General features: G+C 49.4%; 6 protein-coding genes across 6 annotated transcripts; 3 read left to right on the forward strand and 3 right to left on the reverse strand.

The window, feature by feature from the left end:
* Positions 1–3,650: 3,650 nt before the first annotated feature.
* On the reverse strand, positions 3,651–4,533 carry N7508_005014 (uncharacterized protein; the record flags this gene model as incomplete). The annotated part of the gene is made up of 2 exons (XM_058463080.1): positions 3,651–3,744; positions 3,809–4,533. 2 exons carry the CDS (start codon positions 4,531–4,533, stop codon positions 3,651–3,653), a joined length of 819 nt encoding a protein of 272 aa, XP_058319558.1.
* An 806-nt stretch (positions 4,534–5,339) lies between these two features.
* On the forward strand, positions 5,340–6,890 carry N7508_005015 (DUF1776 domain-containing protein; the record flags this gene model as incomplete). Its single annotated transcript, XM_058463081.1, has 4 exons — positions 5,340–5,372; positions 5,434–5,773; positions 5,831–5,994; positions 6,048–6,890. 4 exons carry the CDS (start codon positions 5,340–5,342, stop codon positions 6,888–6,890), a joined length of 1,380 nt encoding a protein of 459 aa, XP_058319559.1.
* Positions 6,891–7,242: 352 nt separating this feature from the next.
* On the reverse strand, positions 7,243–8,287 carry N7508_005016 (uncharacterized protein; the record flags this gene model as incomplete). Its single annotated transcript, XM_058463082.1, has 2 exons — positions 7,243–7,653; positions 7,838–8,287. The coding sequence occupies 2 exons, from the start codon at positions 8,285–8,287 to the stop codon at positions 7,243–7,245; spliced, it is 861 nt and encodes a 286-aa protein (XP_058319560.1).
* A 1,896-nt stretch (positions 8,288–10,183) lies between these two features.
* Positions 10,184–12,470, forward strand: N7508_005017 (tetratricopeptide repeat protein; the record flags this gene model as incomplete). Its single annotated transcript, XM_058463083.1, has 2 exons — positions 10,184–12,267; positions 12,320–12,470. The coding sequence occupies 2 exons, from the start codon at positions 10,184–10,186 to the stop codon at positions 12,468–12,470; spliced, it is 2,235 nt and encodes a 744-aa protein (XP_058319561.1).
* A 1,462-nt stretch (positions 12,471–13,932) lies between these two features.
* N7508_005018 (DUF3712 domain-containing protein) lies at positions 13,933–15,224 on the forward strand (the record flags this gene model as incomplete). Its single annotated transcript, XM_058463084.1, has 4 exons — positions 13,933–14,096; positions 14,223–14,641; positions 14,718–14,839; positions 14,901–15,224. 4 exons carry the CDS (start codon positions 13,933–13,935, stop codon positions 15,222–15,224), a joined length of 1,029 nt encoding a protein of 342 aa, XP_058319562.1.
* A 1,479-nt stretch (positions 15,225–16,703) lies between these two features.
* On the reverse strand, positions 16,704–17,631 carry N7508_005019 (uncharacterized protein; the record flags this gene model as incomplete). The annotated part of the gene is made up of 2 exons (XM_058463085.1): positions 16,704–17,518; positions 17,568–17,631. 2 exons carry the CDS (start codon positions 17,629–17,631, stop codon positions 16,704–16,706), a joined length of 879 nt encoding a protein of 292 aa, XP_058319563.1.
* Positions 17,632–17,822: the final 191 nt, after the last annotated feature.

The following is a 17,822-nucleotide window of genomic DNA, read 5'->3' on the forward strand; positions in this document are numbered from 1 at the left end:
AGAAGGATCGAAACCAACATGCCGCAATAGTCGTCTCCACCATTGAAGGTGCTTGCCAGCTTCTGAGAGCCCAAGAAGCTCTGCTTCCGTTGTTGATGTAGTCACCGTCCGTTGTTTGGTGGCCTTCCAGTCCACAGGTCCTCCATAAACCTGGCAGATATATCCTGCAGAGCTCTTCCGGTCTGCATGATCTCCATACGACGCGTCACTTGCCAATTGGACGGATTCGATGTCTTCCTGTTGAGACCCATACTCGATTGCGTGGTACCGCGTTGAATAGAGGTAGCTGATCAGTCTATCAGCCGCCTTTTGGTGTTGAGGTCCAGGATTCGTCAAGAATTGAGCAAGCTTCGCATTCGCTTTTGCGGCATCCGGTCGGGTTATCGTGGTGGCATACCCGGCCGAGCCAACCTTTTGCTGGTATAGATGCACTGATTGAGCATCTGCCTTGCCGTGATACGGCTCTAATTCATCAAGCGACAGCGGTGTCGAAACCGGTGGCCTATCCGTTAGGTGATACCGGGCCGCGATACTTGATATATAGCTGTCTTGGCATAGCCACAGCTTCTTTAGACGCCGGTCTCTGATAATGCGGATATTCAGAAACCATTCCGCGTCTCCATGATCTGTAAGCTCCCAATGAGCTTCGAGATCTCTTTCCAGTTGATCAGCAAGCTTCCTGACGTTTTGATGACTTGCTATCAATATATCATCGACATAGAAAAAGACGATGATCCCATTTCCGATAAATACGCATGGGTCTTCTGGCACTTGACGGAGTCCTAATTTGGTGAGAACTCCGGCTGCTTCTTGCTGCCATAATCGAGGAGATATCCTCAACCCATAAAGCGCCTTTCGGAGCTTCCAGCACTTGCCAGGGGTTCCAAACCCTTCCGGCATTCTGGTATAGACGTCCTTGTCGAGCCTGCTATTCAAGAAAGCAGTGACAGCATCTCGCTGTCGAAGATCAAGATCAAACGCCGCAACAAGTGCGAATATCATCCTTGCTGTTCTTGCTGCTAGTGTAGCAGCCCGCTTTTCATCTGATGATATGGTCTCAAGATCACCTCGGACGCAAATTCTGGCTTTCAGTTTGATAAGGTATCCATCCTGATCAAATTTGTACGCGAAAACCCAGAGAAGTGGAAGTATTTGCTTCCCTCGATCCTTCGGACGATCGATGATATCGAATGTCGCTTTTCTAGTAAGCGATTCGATCTCTTTTCTCATAGCGGCGAGAAAGCCTTCCTGGAAGGGATGATTCATGACATCCTTCCAGTTCCTAGGAAGCTCAGGGAGATCATCTCTATGACGTCGAGTTGGCTTCTCGGCGTACAGACCAGCAGCAAATGCATGCAGATACGCTGGCGGTTCCATCGCGACGTACGAATAAGCATCATCTCGCTTAGGCTGACGTCTTCGAGAACCAGATATGATGTTTGTTTCATCGACATCTCCATTGATATCCCTTGGTGCGAGCCCAGCAAGCAATTGCATTTCGGCTTCTTCATCCGAGTCCACTTGCTGATCCTCTATAGCTTCCTGTACGACTTCTTGCGTATCATGAGCCTGGTCCCTTGCTAGATCTTGCGTGCCACGCGTTTCATCTAGCGTTTCCACCCCCTGACGAGACTCAGGATACTCGCTTGGCGGAGTAGGTGGAAGCGGGACTTCCTGGGGAAATGCGCCTGGGATGATGTCTATTTCATCCCGTCTTTCCCTTTCGGGTGTATTGTACACCCCCTGACCTCTGAATGTCTGGTCAGGCTTTTCCTGATTCCTGATTGGCTGAACGGTGTCTTTTGCAGAAGAACCGTCGCTGTCCAATAGAGGAATTGCTGCTTCTTTATGAGACGGTTTTTCGGCCGAAAAACGGTCTCTTTGTCCAATGTCTAGAGTCTCATGTTGAGCTTCATTGCTTCGGACATTAGCATTGCTATTAGCATTGCCATTAATGTTGACATCTTGATCATCGTCATTGAATGGTCTTGCTTCTAGCTCTGATTCAGGCATTGATCTAGTCGAGATCGATGCTTCGAAGGCTCTCGTCGCCTCTGTTTGGTCCAGTTCTTGCGGTTCTTTCAGTATTGGCAATGGCACTTGCTGGAAGTGCTGAAAGTCCGCTGTATATCGACGTGATTCATCGAAGATAGCATCCCGAACGAGCCGTATTTTGTTGGCTTGCGGAAACCATATTTTCCAAACGTTTGATGCTATATAGCCTACCAAGAAGCCAATCTCAGCACGAGGATTCATCTTGTCTGACTGAACCTGCTTCTCGATACGGCAATAAGCGAGACTGCCGTATAACCTGACGTTGGCCAAGTTGATTGGTGGCGCTTGCTCGCCGGCGAAGCTCTTCATGACTTCACCCCATGGGACTATCCAACGTTTCTGATCAGCCAGATACGTTGGGGTCCGATTCAGCAGCCAGACTGCTGCCATTGCTGCTTCAGGCCATAGCTCCTTTGGGAGCTTGCCTTCGAGTATCAGCATTCTCATGCGAAGAATGATGACACCTCCTGCTCTTTCGGCATACCCATTCATCTCGGGGTGCCTTGGTGGACTATGATAGACCACAATTCCATCGGATGTCAAGCTCTGCTCAGCTGGACGTCCTGCAGCTTTCTCATTATCATAATTGAAAGCTTTGATCGGAAGTTTCCACCAGTTCTTGGCCAATTGGACGAAATGATTGATTGCAAGCTGACATTCGGGCTTGTACTCATGCGTCATGACCCAGTGGAACCTTATTCCTTCAATATAGAAGTGGGAGATCCAGTTATGCTTATTGTAAGCACGTGGAAGCTGTATCAGATCAAAATGAACCCTACCAAGTGGCCCGAAAACCCTTCCAATTGGTCTTCTTGATACTTGGCGATCTGATCTTCCTAGGTGGCAAGTCTCACAAATTGCGTGATCCTCTGTCCTAGCGTCAATTGTGACGCCCTCGACTAGCTTTGCCACTTGCTGTACAGTCTTGTACTGCGGATGGCCTAGTCGACGATGCCATACTTCAGCTGATGCGGCTGACTGTTTTGGCGATGATGATGATCGGACGGCATTTGCTGTCCGTAACGGTGCTCTCCCGGGTTGATCGAAGACCCATAAGCCGGCTGACTTCCACAATTTCAGGCTGACAATTGGGATGGCATTGTGATCTTCGATATAGCCTGCTTCCTCAGACCAATGTCCGCCTTTCTCCTTCAAGCGAGCGTACGACACTAGGTTTACATGGAAACCTGGTGCGTAATAGACGTTGCTTAAGGTAATCACCTTCTCCTTTCTTGTGATTGGATCGATGCCATGAAGCCTTGCTGTCCCTTGCCCGATAACAGATGTCTTGCCGTCACCGGTCGATAGAGAGTGCTGGCAAGTGGAAAGGTCCACAAAGCGACTTCTATTATTACAGACATGTACGCTGGAACCGGAGTCCAAGATCCACCGGTCCTTGATGGATGACGCCGGTAGGTCTAGTAAGCTAGTGGAGAAGGCCATGTTTCCAGTGACTGCATTTGACAGCTTTGGCGATGCTTTCTCAATAGCTTCATTGACCCATTTCTTCCACGCTGGATCTGCAGCAAGCGTTTTCTCGGCCTGTCTCTGCCTCTCTTTTGATACCGTGAAACCGTCGGGTCTCATCGCGGCATTCAGAGTGTAGCAATTGGCGGGTTTGTGGAATTTGATTCCACACGGGCATGGTCTTGCCTCAAAAGGCGTGTCGTCCAATTTGCCTTTTGAGTCCTTTTTCGCATCACTTGGCGCATCAGTTTTCGCTTCCTGATATCCTTGCCAGGTGGAAAAAGACCCCTTCAGTGCTGCCGCCGGTGGCAACGCTATATTAGGTCCAATTTCACGATATGTCGATCGGAAGGACTCGATCAGACTTTGAGTCTCTATCGATGCTTTCTCCATCACGATCTCTTGGAATTTGGCTTGCCACCAGATTGGTAAGACCTCTTTCACGGCTTGCAGTAAGTCCTTATTTGCGTTGGCAGTTTCAATGATTTTGAGACTGACTGCTCGCTCATATAGCTCCACCCATGAGATCAGCCATTTTTCGACATCTCCGGTCGGCTTTTGGGTTGACAAAGCTCTCCATTGCATGCGTACTTCTTCAGTATACGCTTCAGATCTAGCGAATCTCTTGCTGAGATATACTAGACGGTCGTACGGTGTTTCGCACTTCAAAACTGCATCACGGAGTGATGCATCCAGAGAGTTGACGATAAGATCATCAATCTCATTTAGGCTTTTGCGCTGTCTATCCCAGCGGTTTGCCTTGATTTTATAGACTTCGAGGCGGTCTCTCCAGTCTCGCTTGTCTTCCTGAGACCCATCATCAGGGTAGTCAGCTGCAATAGGCTCTCTGAGAGCCTCTGGACGATGCAATTCGTCCGCATCGGGGTTGCAGAGATCCCAAATGTCTCTGCGTTGAGCGAATACCTTCACTCGCTGGTGCCACGACTGCCATTGTGACGAGTCCTTCAGTTTTTCGCTCTTCATAGCGGAGAGATAGGTGCTCGAGTCCATTATGTTCACTTGTTGATCGCAGCAAGTGAGTTCCTTGGACCTTTTCGGATGGATGAGGGTATTCGGAGGATTCAGGGGTTCAGGGGTAATCGGACGGCGACGAGAAAGCTCTGGCAAGTGAATTGTCACCTGTGAATAGCTTCAGAATAGTCTTGCTGTCCAATTATGGGCGTACCGGGCTCATAACTGTTGGAACTTGCTGTCTTCCGTAACTTGCTCAGCCAATGAGGGCATTGAAATCTCTGTCATTTATTACTTGCTATTTCTTGCTATTTATGCTATGCTCATCCTTAGTAATCCGCTCATTCGGAGTTACTATAATTCCGGTTCTCAATCCGTATTCATGAATGCAGCACTGACATTTTATCCACGTGACCGGTTTTGATTGGATTTGTTTCATTTCCTCTGTTCATCTGTTACTTATGCGGATCTGTAGGGAATTTTCCGATAGTATCCTTGTATAAGACGCTATCCTCTAGGTGAAAATGGAGGAGAGGGGGGTGCAATGTTCTTGCGTGTTCTCTGCGGTCATTTTTTTAACTAATGTAGCGAATATAGTTATTACATTACCATAGAATCTGATAAAACTGAAAACAATGCCTCGAATCATCTACCACGCCAATATTAAACATCATATCAAGGAATCCAGCCATGGAAAACCAAATATGACAAAAGATAGAAACTATCAATTCCATCGAGCTCTTATAGATTCGGCTCATGTGACCGGAAAGCGCCAAGAACACTTATCGGCCATGATCTTATCAACTTTTGTCTTTCTTTTTCTTTCTCTGCGCCAAACTAACAAAATGACGAGCGACGATCAGTTCTTCTTTGACTACGTGAGTACTTGCATCAACCGAATCCCCTAGATGAAACATCGCTGATTTTTGGTCGTCCTAGCTCTCGTCTATACCCCATGACGTAAGGCGATACTCACTCGAAGTTGCCGACTCGATCGACCGACAAGTTGACCATGCCGCGAGCTTGATCAAAGATGCTATCGCCCAACAAGCATGGCTTCCTCCCGCTGTTCGTCCATCGCGCCCTTCCCAACACATGCGCACCCCGCAAGGCCTGACGGACCGGGTGCAAAACTGGGTCTTGAGGAATCGCGCATGGACAGCGGCCATCCTTGCATTCGTCGGCACTGGCGTTGTTATGTACTATGGTGGCAACAAGCTTCACGGGAAGCGGAGAAAGGCCAAGAGAGCTGGTAACGGTGGTAGAAAAGAGATTGTTGGTATGTGTCATACGTCGATGCTAGTTCGAGGTGCACGAGTACTAACTGCGATGGTAGTCGTTGCTGGATCGCCGCATGAGCCGATGACTAGAGCTATCGCCATGGATATGGAACGCCGTGGATACATTGTATATGTGACAGTTTCTTCCGCGGAAGAAGAATACATTGTTCAATCTGAAAACCGTGTTGATATCAAGCCTTTGTGGTTGGATTTGACGACTGTTAGCTTTACCCGGAAGCTTTCACCCAAAAAATAGCTAACCAACTTGAATAGTCATCTCCTTTGCCATCCGAGGTCCATCCCTCGTTGAACGGTCTCCGTTCCTTGATCACCCAGCCCCAGTCGCCTACTGCTGGAGTGCCTCCTCACACCTGCCAGCTAAGCGGCCTGATCATTGTGCCCTCAACCAACTATAGTGCAGGCCCCATCGCAACAATCCCACCGTCATCCTGGGCCGACACAGTCAACACCCGCATCCTCTCCCCCATCCTCACAGTGCAGGCTTTCCTCCCTCTCCTCACCCTCCGCAGCAACAGCAAGACTGTTGTTTTCGCCTACCCCTCTATCTCATCCTCGCTCTCGGCACCCTTTGCCGGACCTGAAGTAGCCACAAGCCGAGCAATGTCAGGCTTCGCAGCTTCACTGCGTCAGGAACTCAGTCTCCTCGAGCAGGGCAACGTCGACGTCGTCGAACTGCGCCTCGGAAATATCGATTTGGGCCCTACATACCGACACGGTCAGAGCCAGGTCGCAGGCACAGAAGTCCTCGCTTGGAGCACACAACAGCGAGCCCTCTACGGCTCGCAGTACCTATCCAGCGTGGAACAACGACCCGTTGCATCAGCCGGTCCCAGTGCTATCCGCGGCTCTCCCGCACGAAACCTCCACTACGCCCTTCTAGATGCCCTAGAACCCAGAACCCGGGGAATCTTTGGTCAGAAGACCTCCAAGAAAACCGTCATGTACGTGGGACGTGGAGCGCGGTCGTACAGCCTGATCGGTAACTGGGTTCCCAGCGGCCTTGTGGCCTTGATGATGGGGTACCGCAGCGGCAGCCCAATGGGATCACACAGCCCGAGCGGCAGCAGCAGTGAAACCAGCTGGGAAAGAGTTTAAGCACGGTCTGCCATATTTGGATATATTCCCTTTCCTTTCCCTACACCCCTTCTCCCATCTACCATCTACAAAAAGCACATGCTTGCTTAATCTACTCTGTATATACTACCTTGGCAATACTCTTCGCTCTTAATGACATTTCACAGAATTTGATTCTGATATTGACTTCATTATTCGCATTATGGTATATCGACGGAAGTCAGGGCTCATAGTCACAGCTAGCAATTAGTAGGTATTCAGGAGAAAAGGGTAATAGTAAAAAAGGTATCATGCAGCACCACCATTTGTACAGCCACCCAACGCATCATCAACCTTCCAGCCCTTAGAAGCCTTAGAAGAATAGACAGCATCCTCAAACAGGAACCTCCTTCGTCTCAACAACCTCCTCCCCAACCCCTGCCACACCCCCATTCCCAAACCCATCACCACGACAAAGCGAGTCCCTCCTCGCGCGCTTAATCTTCCCATGCGTCAACCAGCGACGCAAATGCATTAGTCCATAGACAATGAAGAAGATGACCAGGATGGCAGCTAGAATGCCAAAACAGTATCCTGTCACAAGACCACTCTTCTGGCCGTGGTCGCCAACGTCTAGGAATGTGTAGGGGTAGTAGCCCTCTGTGTGGTGGGTGATGTATGCGACGCAGAGGTAGAAGACGAGGATTAAGATTAGGAATGGGATTGCGATTAGGGGGAGGGGTGCGGTTGATGGGAGGAAGATTTCCAGGAGGGCATAGAAGGAGTTCAGGCCATGTTGGGAGATCTGAAATAGAGAAACGGACATGTTAGTTTGAGTTTGTTGTTGTTCTGTGGAATGTAAGACAGGAAGTGGGGTCGGGGAGAGATAGAAGCGAGGTTTGGATAGATTCAAGACGAATCCTATATATTCGGTGGATATATATTTTTTTTTAAAAAAAGACAAAGTCAAAAGACGAAAAGCGACTTACATTCTGCCAGCCGGTAAAAGTAACCTTATACCATGGTGAGCTGTAAATAAGCACCCAGAAAACGATCGTCACAAGGAACGGGTAGGTGGTGATCGTCGCATACAACAGGCTATGGAGCACGCGACAAGCCCTGGGCCAGCGATCGAAGAGGACCGAGCGGCCCGTCCACGCATAACAAGCTGTATGGATCGCAGCGAAGAGCATGTAGAATCCCAGACCCCAGTACGTCAACCAAGTGAAGAAGCTGAAGGTTTGGCCGATCACATAGCGTTCATCGTGGGAACCGTACCAGCCCCAGATGGTGAAGATACTGGTGAAGACGTAGAGAGAGATCAGGCCGCGCAAACAGGCGAGCAGGGTTGGTGGGAGGATCCATGATGTCTCGAAATGGTGCTTGTCGTCATGAGGCGCGTCCGCTCCGAAAAGCGTTGTTAGTGGAATGCAACGCATGGCGACGCAGTTTGGTGCTGTTCACTCCTTGCTGGGAACAGCCGCAGAGGAAGCAAAAAGGCACATACATGCACATGCGAGAATTGAAGGGGAGAATTTTTGCCCGTTTTTTTTTTTTCCCTGTATAGTCCTTCGGTTGTGCCGGATCCGGTCTACATGACTACGTCGTGCTATCCGCTGGGAGCTATCGCTTTTTCGGGTTTAGGTGAGGGGATGGGTTGCACTGCAGCTCCGGGTGAATGCAAGCTCAGCCTGTTGTAGGGCTCGGTTACGACGACAAGAGCTGGTTGTGCATGAACTTAGCTCTTAGCCTTGTTCTTAGGTCCATTTTTGCCCCCACTGGCTTCGGCGGTACATACCGAATGAGTGCAGTGGTGATTGAATCAGAAACAGAATCAGAACCAGCCAGCTCTAGGCTCGAGCTCTGGAATTGGTTGTGCTCGTATTGAAAGTAAGATCGGAATCTTCGATTGTCCGATGATCAGCGCGTTTTGACCTCTGTAGGGCTGTGGGGATTATGTGAAGTGAATAGTGTATTGATCAGCTACTGTACAGTGTGGATTTCAGATGCATTGCATGATCACATTGCAAGCATTTGGTCCACGCAGAGACACAATAGAGAGAGACGAAGAAGAAGCAAAGAGCGCGACCTTCTGCAGCGCCAAATTAAGAACGGAATGGCTGCTCCACCTGGTAATATTTGATTGGACGGGGGTACCGGCACCCGTGGACACATGGATGGCCATTCCATGGTAGAGTTCCCGACCGGCCTGAGGTGGGAAGGTATATTTATATCCGAGTACATTACTTAGATCTGTCAGTGAGTACACGTACATGGTCTCTGGCGAATGATATTGTATACGGAGTAGTGTAACAATTGAGGTACTCACGTCATCTGCAGATCGTCGATGGGTCCAGCAGGCACGGCATATCTGGCTTGGCAGTCGTAGACCAGATACGTACTCTAGGCTATAACAAGGTCATCCTGTCTATGCTTAGCTCTAGGCTGGCACAATGATCTACAACAAGACTGATAGCATTAGAATCTTTGATACGCATGAAGGTCAATCGGCTTACGATCTGCATATTCGGAGTAATGACTAGGTTGGACCAGCGTTGTAGCATGAAACACGGTGGGGATTCTTGAACTGATCAGCAAACGGTAACAGTTAGTGTGTAGCGTGTACCTTCACTTGGAAGGTGATTCAGATACAGTGCAACAAGGGCCCGATGACATAGGAGTTCTTGAATTATGGATACAGTATTTGCCCAGTGGGCATCTAGAACAATGCGATTCTTACCCATCGGTCACATATATACTTTTTCCAATTTCTTGATTATTGTCTAGCCAATGTGTCTCCTAGTTCTCAAAATATTGTCAGTCAGCCCTTTGTAATTGGGCAGCATGTACAGTAGCCCCAGCGGATGAATTCTCCCATAGGCCAAGACTGAGGACCATGAAACCGGTGTGGGGAGACACGGATTCTAGAAGATTGCGGGTCAATAAACAAAACACTTTACGCCCGAATAGCAACAGTACAGAAGAGTCAATGGTCAATAGTGTACGGTAGGAGGACTAAATAGCCAATACAATACAATGCAGTGCTCGGATGGCGTCAATTACAATTCTTGGCGGCCCCCTGAAGTTAGAAACTTCCCCTGAGATCCCTTGAACGTCGAGACCCAGTGGAGCTTTGCACGGGGCGCTCTATTTACGTTGTCATGTTCCATTGTGATCGTCAGGGCCTTCCGTTTTTCTCCCTCTCTCCTTTCTACCCTCCTTCATCTCTAGGGCTGTCATTCCTTTAGCTTAACCTTCGCCTCCCCCGCCCTTTCTGATTCCTCCGACCCTCTGGAATGATCTGAACACCGTTACGGATAACAAACCCGGCCATCATGGACTTGCGTGGGAAACTGAGCGAATGTCGCTCGACATCCCACGACACCCTGCGGAGTGGTATGCCCTCACCGCGGGTAGCGCACTTCGACGGTGAAGTTCCTCCCGCCCTCTCACCCCTCGATGCCTTCGCCGCCCAGGGCCGATTCCTGGCCCGACAGCTCGACGAGTCCCGCCGCGGAGACCGACGTATGAGCCGACTGCCACCATCTAGTGTGGCTCGATCACTTTCACAAGGCCGCCCGGGCTTCTACCGCTCCAAGTCGTCCACCGAACGTCGCACCGACCTGACAGGTGAACCAACTACCGAGCTCACCCGCAAACCCACGCAGAAAGGCCTCCCCGAATTTGAGGAGCCCAAATACCGCCCCGTCTCCGAACACCCGCGCTTCAGTTCCGTTTCTAATGCTAGCACCGAGGCTAGCGTTTGGGAGGATGACACCATGACGCCCCGGACATCGATGCTCCAGTGTAGCCCACAGGTTTTTGAGATGCCCCGTGCTGAATCCCCCGAGGAGGATACGTCGCTTGCGAGTGGAGCGGATGGTGTGCCGGTTGGTGTTGCTTTGACAGAACCGCGAGGCTCATCGACCGACTCCGGTTCGCGCCTGCACATCCCCCGAACTTTGGCACCACCTGTGTCGCCGCACTCGCGATCGACTAGCAGTACCAAAGTTGCGCACACCGAGAGCTCCGATGACGACTACAGCAGCTCTAATGGCGGATCGACGTTCTCCAAGCCTCGCAAGATGTCCTCTGGAAGTGCCGTGTCATTGCCGTATTCCCCCATGTCAACATACCCCACAAGACCTCACCCTCGATCACCATCTATGAGCTCCGAAACCTCGAATACCGGAAACCACCATCTGCCGCGCCCTTCTTTCAACTTCTCCCGTCCGCTCAGTCGGTCCAGCACAAGCTTGTCCGCCCAGTCTGCCCCGGGGGCTTCAACGGCTTCCGAGCACACCGTCACTCGTCAACCCAACCAGATGCAGCGTCGCAGCAAGCCGACTCCGATCCTCCTGCCACTAGCAACCGAAGAAGCGGACAAACTTCCTCCTGGTGAAGGCGACCCGCTTTCTGCTGTGTCCTCTTACACATATGCTAGTTATTCGCTCCCCCGTGGACGCGGACTTTCAAGAGACTCGGTGGTGTTTGCAGGCTTGCAGACACCTCATTTCGAGTGGTCAGAGCCATTATTTGAGAAGACACCTCGCAATTCAGAGGAACCACCCCGTACAGCACGGACGCCTTCGCCTTCACCACGCCCTCAATTCAACCACTCACCTAAGCCTCATTCTATGCACGAAGTTCCTGCCTCTAACACGCCTCAGCCTCACACCCCCAAGTCTGAACGAATCCCACCTCCTCCGCCTATACCTACTTCAGTAGAAAAGAAATCACAGAAAACTCCTGAGAAAAAGCCAGAGACGACGGTGCCACGGCTCTCTGCTGAAACGGCCCGATCAACGACCGAGAAGGATGAAACCGTCTCTTCTGCCGATTCTGCTAGCACCATGCGTCCCCAGACTGCTGCCGCCCAGGTCACGGCATCCGGCCTCACGGCCGATGATCACGTTGCCAAGGGCATCGAGTCCCACGAGAAGGGATCGTTGAGTGAATCAACGTACCATCTGCGAGTTGCCGCAAAACAAAATCATCCGACGGGAATGCTGCTTTATGCGCTGGCCTGTCGGCACGGCTGGGGCATGCGGTCCAATCAGCAGGAGGGTGTACGGTGGTTACGCAAAGCCGTCGATTCCGTCGGATTGGAAATGCTCGCCGATCCCGATGCTCCTGGTGCTTCCAAAGCAAAGGAGCTGCAAAAGGCATACCGAGCTCAATTTGCTCTGAGCATTTACGAGCTGGGTGTCAGTTATTTGAACGGCTGGGGTATTGAGCAGGATAAATCTCTTGCTCTGCGCTGCTTCGAGATTGCCGGTCAATGGGGTGATGTCGATGCCATGGCCGAAGCTGGATTCTGTTATGCGGAGGGTGTTGGCTGTAAGAAGGACATGAAGAAGGCTGCGCGGTTCTACCGCCAGGCCGAGTCCAAGGGTATGAGCATGGTGGGCAACAGCTGGTATGTTACAGGAGCACGCTCAATCACTTGAATGTCGCTAACAATTTATCAGGATCTACAAAGACAAATACATGACCGAGGCCGAAGCCAACTCTCGCTCCCGCGGCCGCAATCCCAGCGGCGAGAAGGACAAGAAACCACGAAGCAAGTCACGTACTCGCAGTATCTTCCAGCGGAAGAAATCTATTGTCCCAGAGGCGTAGACTTGCTTCGTGGCTCTGTCTTTTTGTTTCTCTTTCTCCTCTCGTTACAGCTGTTATGCAGCAACCATCCATCTTGCATCTTGCAAAGTGCTTGGAGCGTTCTGAGCCTTTTTTTTTTTTTTTTTTTTTTTTCGCCAGCCTTTACAACTACAACATTTCGTTTTTTACCCTCCTTTCTCTTCTCATATTTACTTTGTCATTTTCACCTTTGCACCTTGCCATTTCATCAGAGCCGCCTGGGCAGCTGTTTTCGAGCGTGTCGGACTGGAAATTAAATCCGTCCCTCTATCTCGCAGGCTTAATACTTCAGTTCTTCGTGGATACCCTTTATTTCTCCCCATCATTGTTCCCCTTTTTCACTGTCTGATTTTTCATCATTTCTCTTCTTGGCCATATCTTCTGGCGGGCTTGATCCCCCCTTGACCTCTTTTCCCTTTTGGATCCCATCGTTATTTGCTTCTCCTTCGGCTGGCGCTACTAGCGCGACCCATGAACTCATGCCAGAATTAAGATATCTTGACCTCGTACAGCTATTGGCATTAGCAATATTCACATGTGGACAGAGTAGATGTATAACACTCCGAATATAGAGCCGATCATGATCCAGCTGACCCCGGACTTGGACCCCTCATTAACCCTGGCTCGGCACCGGGGAATTGTCCCCAAACGTGCCTAGAGTGCAACAAATGGGCTTGACACTTCCCCAAAGAATACTGGCGTTCCTTTAGAAAACGCCACAGGTCCGGCCAATTCACTTTCCGAAGCTCAATACGGGGCCTCTCCTTGCATCCTAGGGTCGCCTCCCTGCTTGGCATGCCCCATGTAAGCTGCTAGTTTCACCAGTAGCCAATAAGACCATTTCCCCCATGCAGGCATTCCTGAACCAGTGCAACCCATCCAAGGACCAAATGCGCTGTTGCACAACGCCCAAACGACTAGTTGATCTGGGCGTCAGAAGGGACATTCTCGTCTCAACTTCACCTCGGCCCATGGGGGTTTCAAATGCCAAAATTGCTCCTTTGATTGTATCTTTTCTGAAACATATCGAGATTTTGCCGTCGATCCTCCAGATTTTGGCCCCGGGTTTCTCCAGTTCTCCAGTTTCTCTCCACGGAAGTCCGGTTTTCCCCAGGAACTGCTGTCCACTTTGGCCAGACTTTAATCTATTCTTTGCACAAAAGAACCGCCACCCCTTGGTTAAGATTACACATGTGATAATAGGGTTGTCGACTTTGCTTTTGAACTACTTCGGACATGCAGCCCCATTTAGTATAAGATACTACTTCATTACTCTTGTCTTTTCTTTCTATTTTCACTCTTTTTCCCGTTTCTTTTTTTTTCTCCCCTGGGCGTGTGACTTGGTAAGTTCGAGGTTGACTGTCCAGTCAATATTTCACCGTGACAATTGACTCTTCTTCCCTCCCACTTTCACTCCAACTAACAAATCCCAAGACTCGCCAGAATGTCTTTTTCGAAGAGCCAAGTCGTGGAGGAAGCCGAGACAGTCCCAGGCATCGTCACACCGAAGCCATCCTTCGGCGCACGAGTCGGCGCACACTTCAAGCGATTCTGGTGGGCGCATTTGATCTTCTTTGTGGTTTGCGTACTGGTGATCTCGTTGCCAGTGTAAGTAGAACCAAGCCAATACATCAACGCCACAGCCAGATCTATATCCCTTGATTCTTGTCCATATCGCCTTGGCGAAACACAATCACACCTACAGACATCAGCGCAAAACTAATCACAGTCCAGTGTCTACGTTGCCTACCCCAAAATCGCCCAAGATGCAGTCAACGACTCAACCCTCGACATAAAAAAGATGGTCATTAGCGACCCAACCCCCGATTCCTTCCAGCTGAACCAGACACAAGTTCTCGGCTCAAAGAGTCCTTACCACCCACAGATCTACGAGTTCGATGCTAAGGTCTCTCTCGCCGGTGCTGCGGATCCGTTCACGACTGTCCGTGTGCCTGGCGTTAAGTCTGTTGATGGTGTTGAGATCCATGTTGATCAGATGGTTGATTTGAGTGATACTGCTGCGTTTGGGGATTATGCTACGGCTGTCATGCTTAATGAGGAGGTTAAGTTGAATATTTATGGCACTCCTGGTTTGAAGCAGGGTGGTTTGCCGAAGACTTCGGTTACTTATAATAAGACTGTTGTTATGAAGGGTGGGTTTTTTTTTTCATTTCGGTTTCTGGTTTTGATTACTTGGGAGAGATTGACTGACATGGCTGTGCTATATAGGATTGAACAAACTCGAGGGCTTCGCTGTCCCCGATTTCCACATCATGATCCCCTCCGTGAATGGGTATAACATGAACGGAACGGTTTACATTCCTAACCCGTCTGTCATGACCATCTCGATGGTACGTCCAACCACAAACAACCCAATCTTCACCCTTGATATGATATACTGATATGAACCAGGGAAACCTAACCCTCAACCTCGCCGTCAAGGGCAAAGCAATGGGCCAAACCTACCTCAACGACCTAGTCCTTAAACCAGGCAACAACACCATCCCCATGCTCGCAAACGTCGATCAAGCAGCCATCTTGACTATGCTCTCTCCAGCCAACAACCAATACAAAGATGGCATTGTCCCATTCACGATTACTGGCAATTCCAGCGTGTATCACGGCAAGAACCTGGAATACTTTACCAAGGCTCTTGCGGCGAATGAATTGACTGTGAACTTGAACGTTTATCAGGCGCTTAAGGAAGCTGGTCTTGATTTGTCGGGTAGCTCTTGAACTTTGAGTCTTCCTTACGCTTGACATTGAGCGTGGTGGGACCAGAGATGGTTGTATAACTTACCGGTATTGTTCCGGGTACTACTGTTCTCGGCCTTTTTTTCTTTTCTCTTTATGGTTTATGTTTTCATATCTTATATTTCCTTCAATGTGCTACTCATGGGTAGTAGAATTGATTCTAGGTCGGTCATTTTTTTGTGTTCCGGGGCTGTTTCTTATGTGTATATTTTAATACCCCTTCATGAATGCATAAGAATTTCGATATTTATCTTTAATGGTGAGAGAGTATCTTAGGCTTCTTGCTTTGAATCGGCTGATTCTGCATACAGTCCACCAGGAAGTTTCTCTACTGTCGCCCGGAGACAATTTTTCGACTACACTCCAGTCCAGGGCACTCAGCAGCCTCCAATGTCTCTTCCAATGGCAGGAGTCATCAGAGACTTCGCTACTCCATCTTGAGCAAAGGAAATTGAAGTCCTCGAATTGGTATCCCTGCACGACATAGCCCTTAGGGCAGAATAAACCGTCGGTTGGGTTACACGCGATTCGGTGATGCTTAGCCCATCGGGATCGAAGCAAGCTACTACCTTAGAAATTTGGTTTTGACGGGTATCGAGCTTGCGTCCGGACAAGGTAGGGCTCACTGATGTCCTATCTTCTTACGGAACTGCGAGACTACTCATGGCAAAGGCAAGGAGGGTGGTCCACGGAAAGTGCATTGCCTAAAGAAGATAATTTGGTAAACGAGATCCCCTAAGGTTGAGCCATCAGTAGATTCAAACGTTGGATTTTGCAAAGATATGCTAAGGAAGGCTCGAGATGTGTTGGAGGTGAACTTAATATACCGTGATGTGATACAGGGCTGGGGATTTTAACCCTTTTTTACTAGCACGTCGATCTTCGTGCTCTTGCTTTCATCCTTCCATCTTACATGCCCTGTTGCATAATTTTTTCGTCTTTGACAACAGAATGCCTTTGAGACTTCTTTGGTTTGGGGGAACAATTTTGTTTTTTAATGGTCTTGGACGTGCAAGAGTTGCATCTCTTAAGGCAGGATTACAGCTTCGGGACATGAAAAGTACGGTAACAGCAAGAAATTCTAACTGGAACCAGTTTTGCAATTCCATGCAATTCCAAGACCTCATACTTTGAATGCAATCTGTTCGATACAATGACTACACATGCCTTCAAAAATATACAATTATTGGATCAAGTATAACAGCGTAAGTTGAAATGGGAATGCGACCCGTAGTGGAGTCATGTTTCCCAAGGTACATTTATGCTCACGGCTAACACGAATCATGCAAGGCTGAGATGCGGAGAAGGCGGGGAACTACCTGAAGTCCGAGGTCTATGAAGTACACGAGTGACTTATGCAAAGGATGTGGAGAAGATATGCATATGCACATGCAATGAACAAAGAAATCGAGTAACTTATGTTGACTCTGTATCACTGCTCCAGCCACACAGACCAGAAGATCACTCCAAACCCTGTCGCTGCTTGATTAAGTCCCTCAGCTGCCTCATAACTGTTTCCTCATTGGATGCATTCTCCAAAAGGGCATCTGAAGCGTCAAGTAATCCACCCTTTGCCTTATTGACCTCTTGATATTTGCCATCCCAGCTGTAGATAACCTCAGCGTGACGCTGTTGATCGGTAAACAACAAAGCCACGCTCTTCGCCACGAGTTCAGGTGCCTGAACACCAACACCAAGAGATTCGATGAACGCCGATGGGATCATTCCAGTGGCAGTCCAGGATGGCGCAACAGCATTTAGTCGCACCTGTCCTTCAATCTGATGCTCCAGTCCGCGAATAATTCCGAGCACAGCATGTTTCGTAATAGTGTAATCGCCAGCGCTGAAATTCTGGAAAGATGATGTAGATGCAGTGACAACTATACTTCCAAGTTCGCCCTCTGCACGGTGACGCGAGTGTTTCTGGATAAAGTGCGCGGCAAGATGCACAGTGTTGAGAACACCAATAAGGTTGACATTGATTGTGCGCATGTTAGGAGGTAAAAGTTCGCCATTCTCGTCAAGCTTCGCATCAAGGAAATCCGTTGTTGTTGCCACGCCTGCGTTGGCGAACACATGGTCGATTCGACCGAACCACTTCTCTGCTTGAACGAATACACCGCGGAGACTTTCCCACAATGTGACATCAACTTTGACGAATTTAAATCTGTCTGTTTCCTCCAAGTCTTGGGGCGGGTTGATATCGCCAGCGACGACAGTGGCGCCGTGCTTGAGGCATAGCTCCACAGTAGCCTTTCCGATTCCAGACGCGCCGCCTATTTGTGTTAGGTTTTGAACTCCTGCATAGGACAATGGTATGAATACCCGTAATCAAGATAATTTTATCTTGGAGGCTCAAAGAATCATCTGAAATTTGGAAGGTCGCCATGGCTGGATGTTTTGATACGAGACAATGGGCGCGCAGGAGTTTATCTGCACTTTCTGCAGCTTGCAATTGACGGCGAAGCCCGAGGCTGAAATAAGAAGAAGCTGATGCCTAGGTAGTTCCCAATCCCGTTGAGGGGTAACTAGCTCCTCTGGTGGGGTTATACATGTACGTGGGTGATGGAAAGCGAGGCT

Source organism: Penicillium antarcticum, assembly GCF_028974205.1.
Source record: "Penicillium antarcticum strain IBT 31339 chromosome Unknown utg000005l_segment0_segment0, whole genome shotgun sequence".
NCBI lineage: Eukaryota > Fungi > Ascomycota > Eurotiomycetes > Eurotiales > Aspergillaceae > Penicillium > Penicillium antarcticum.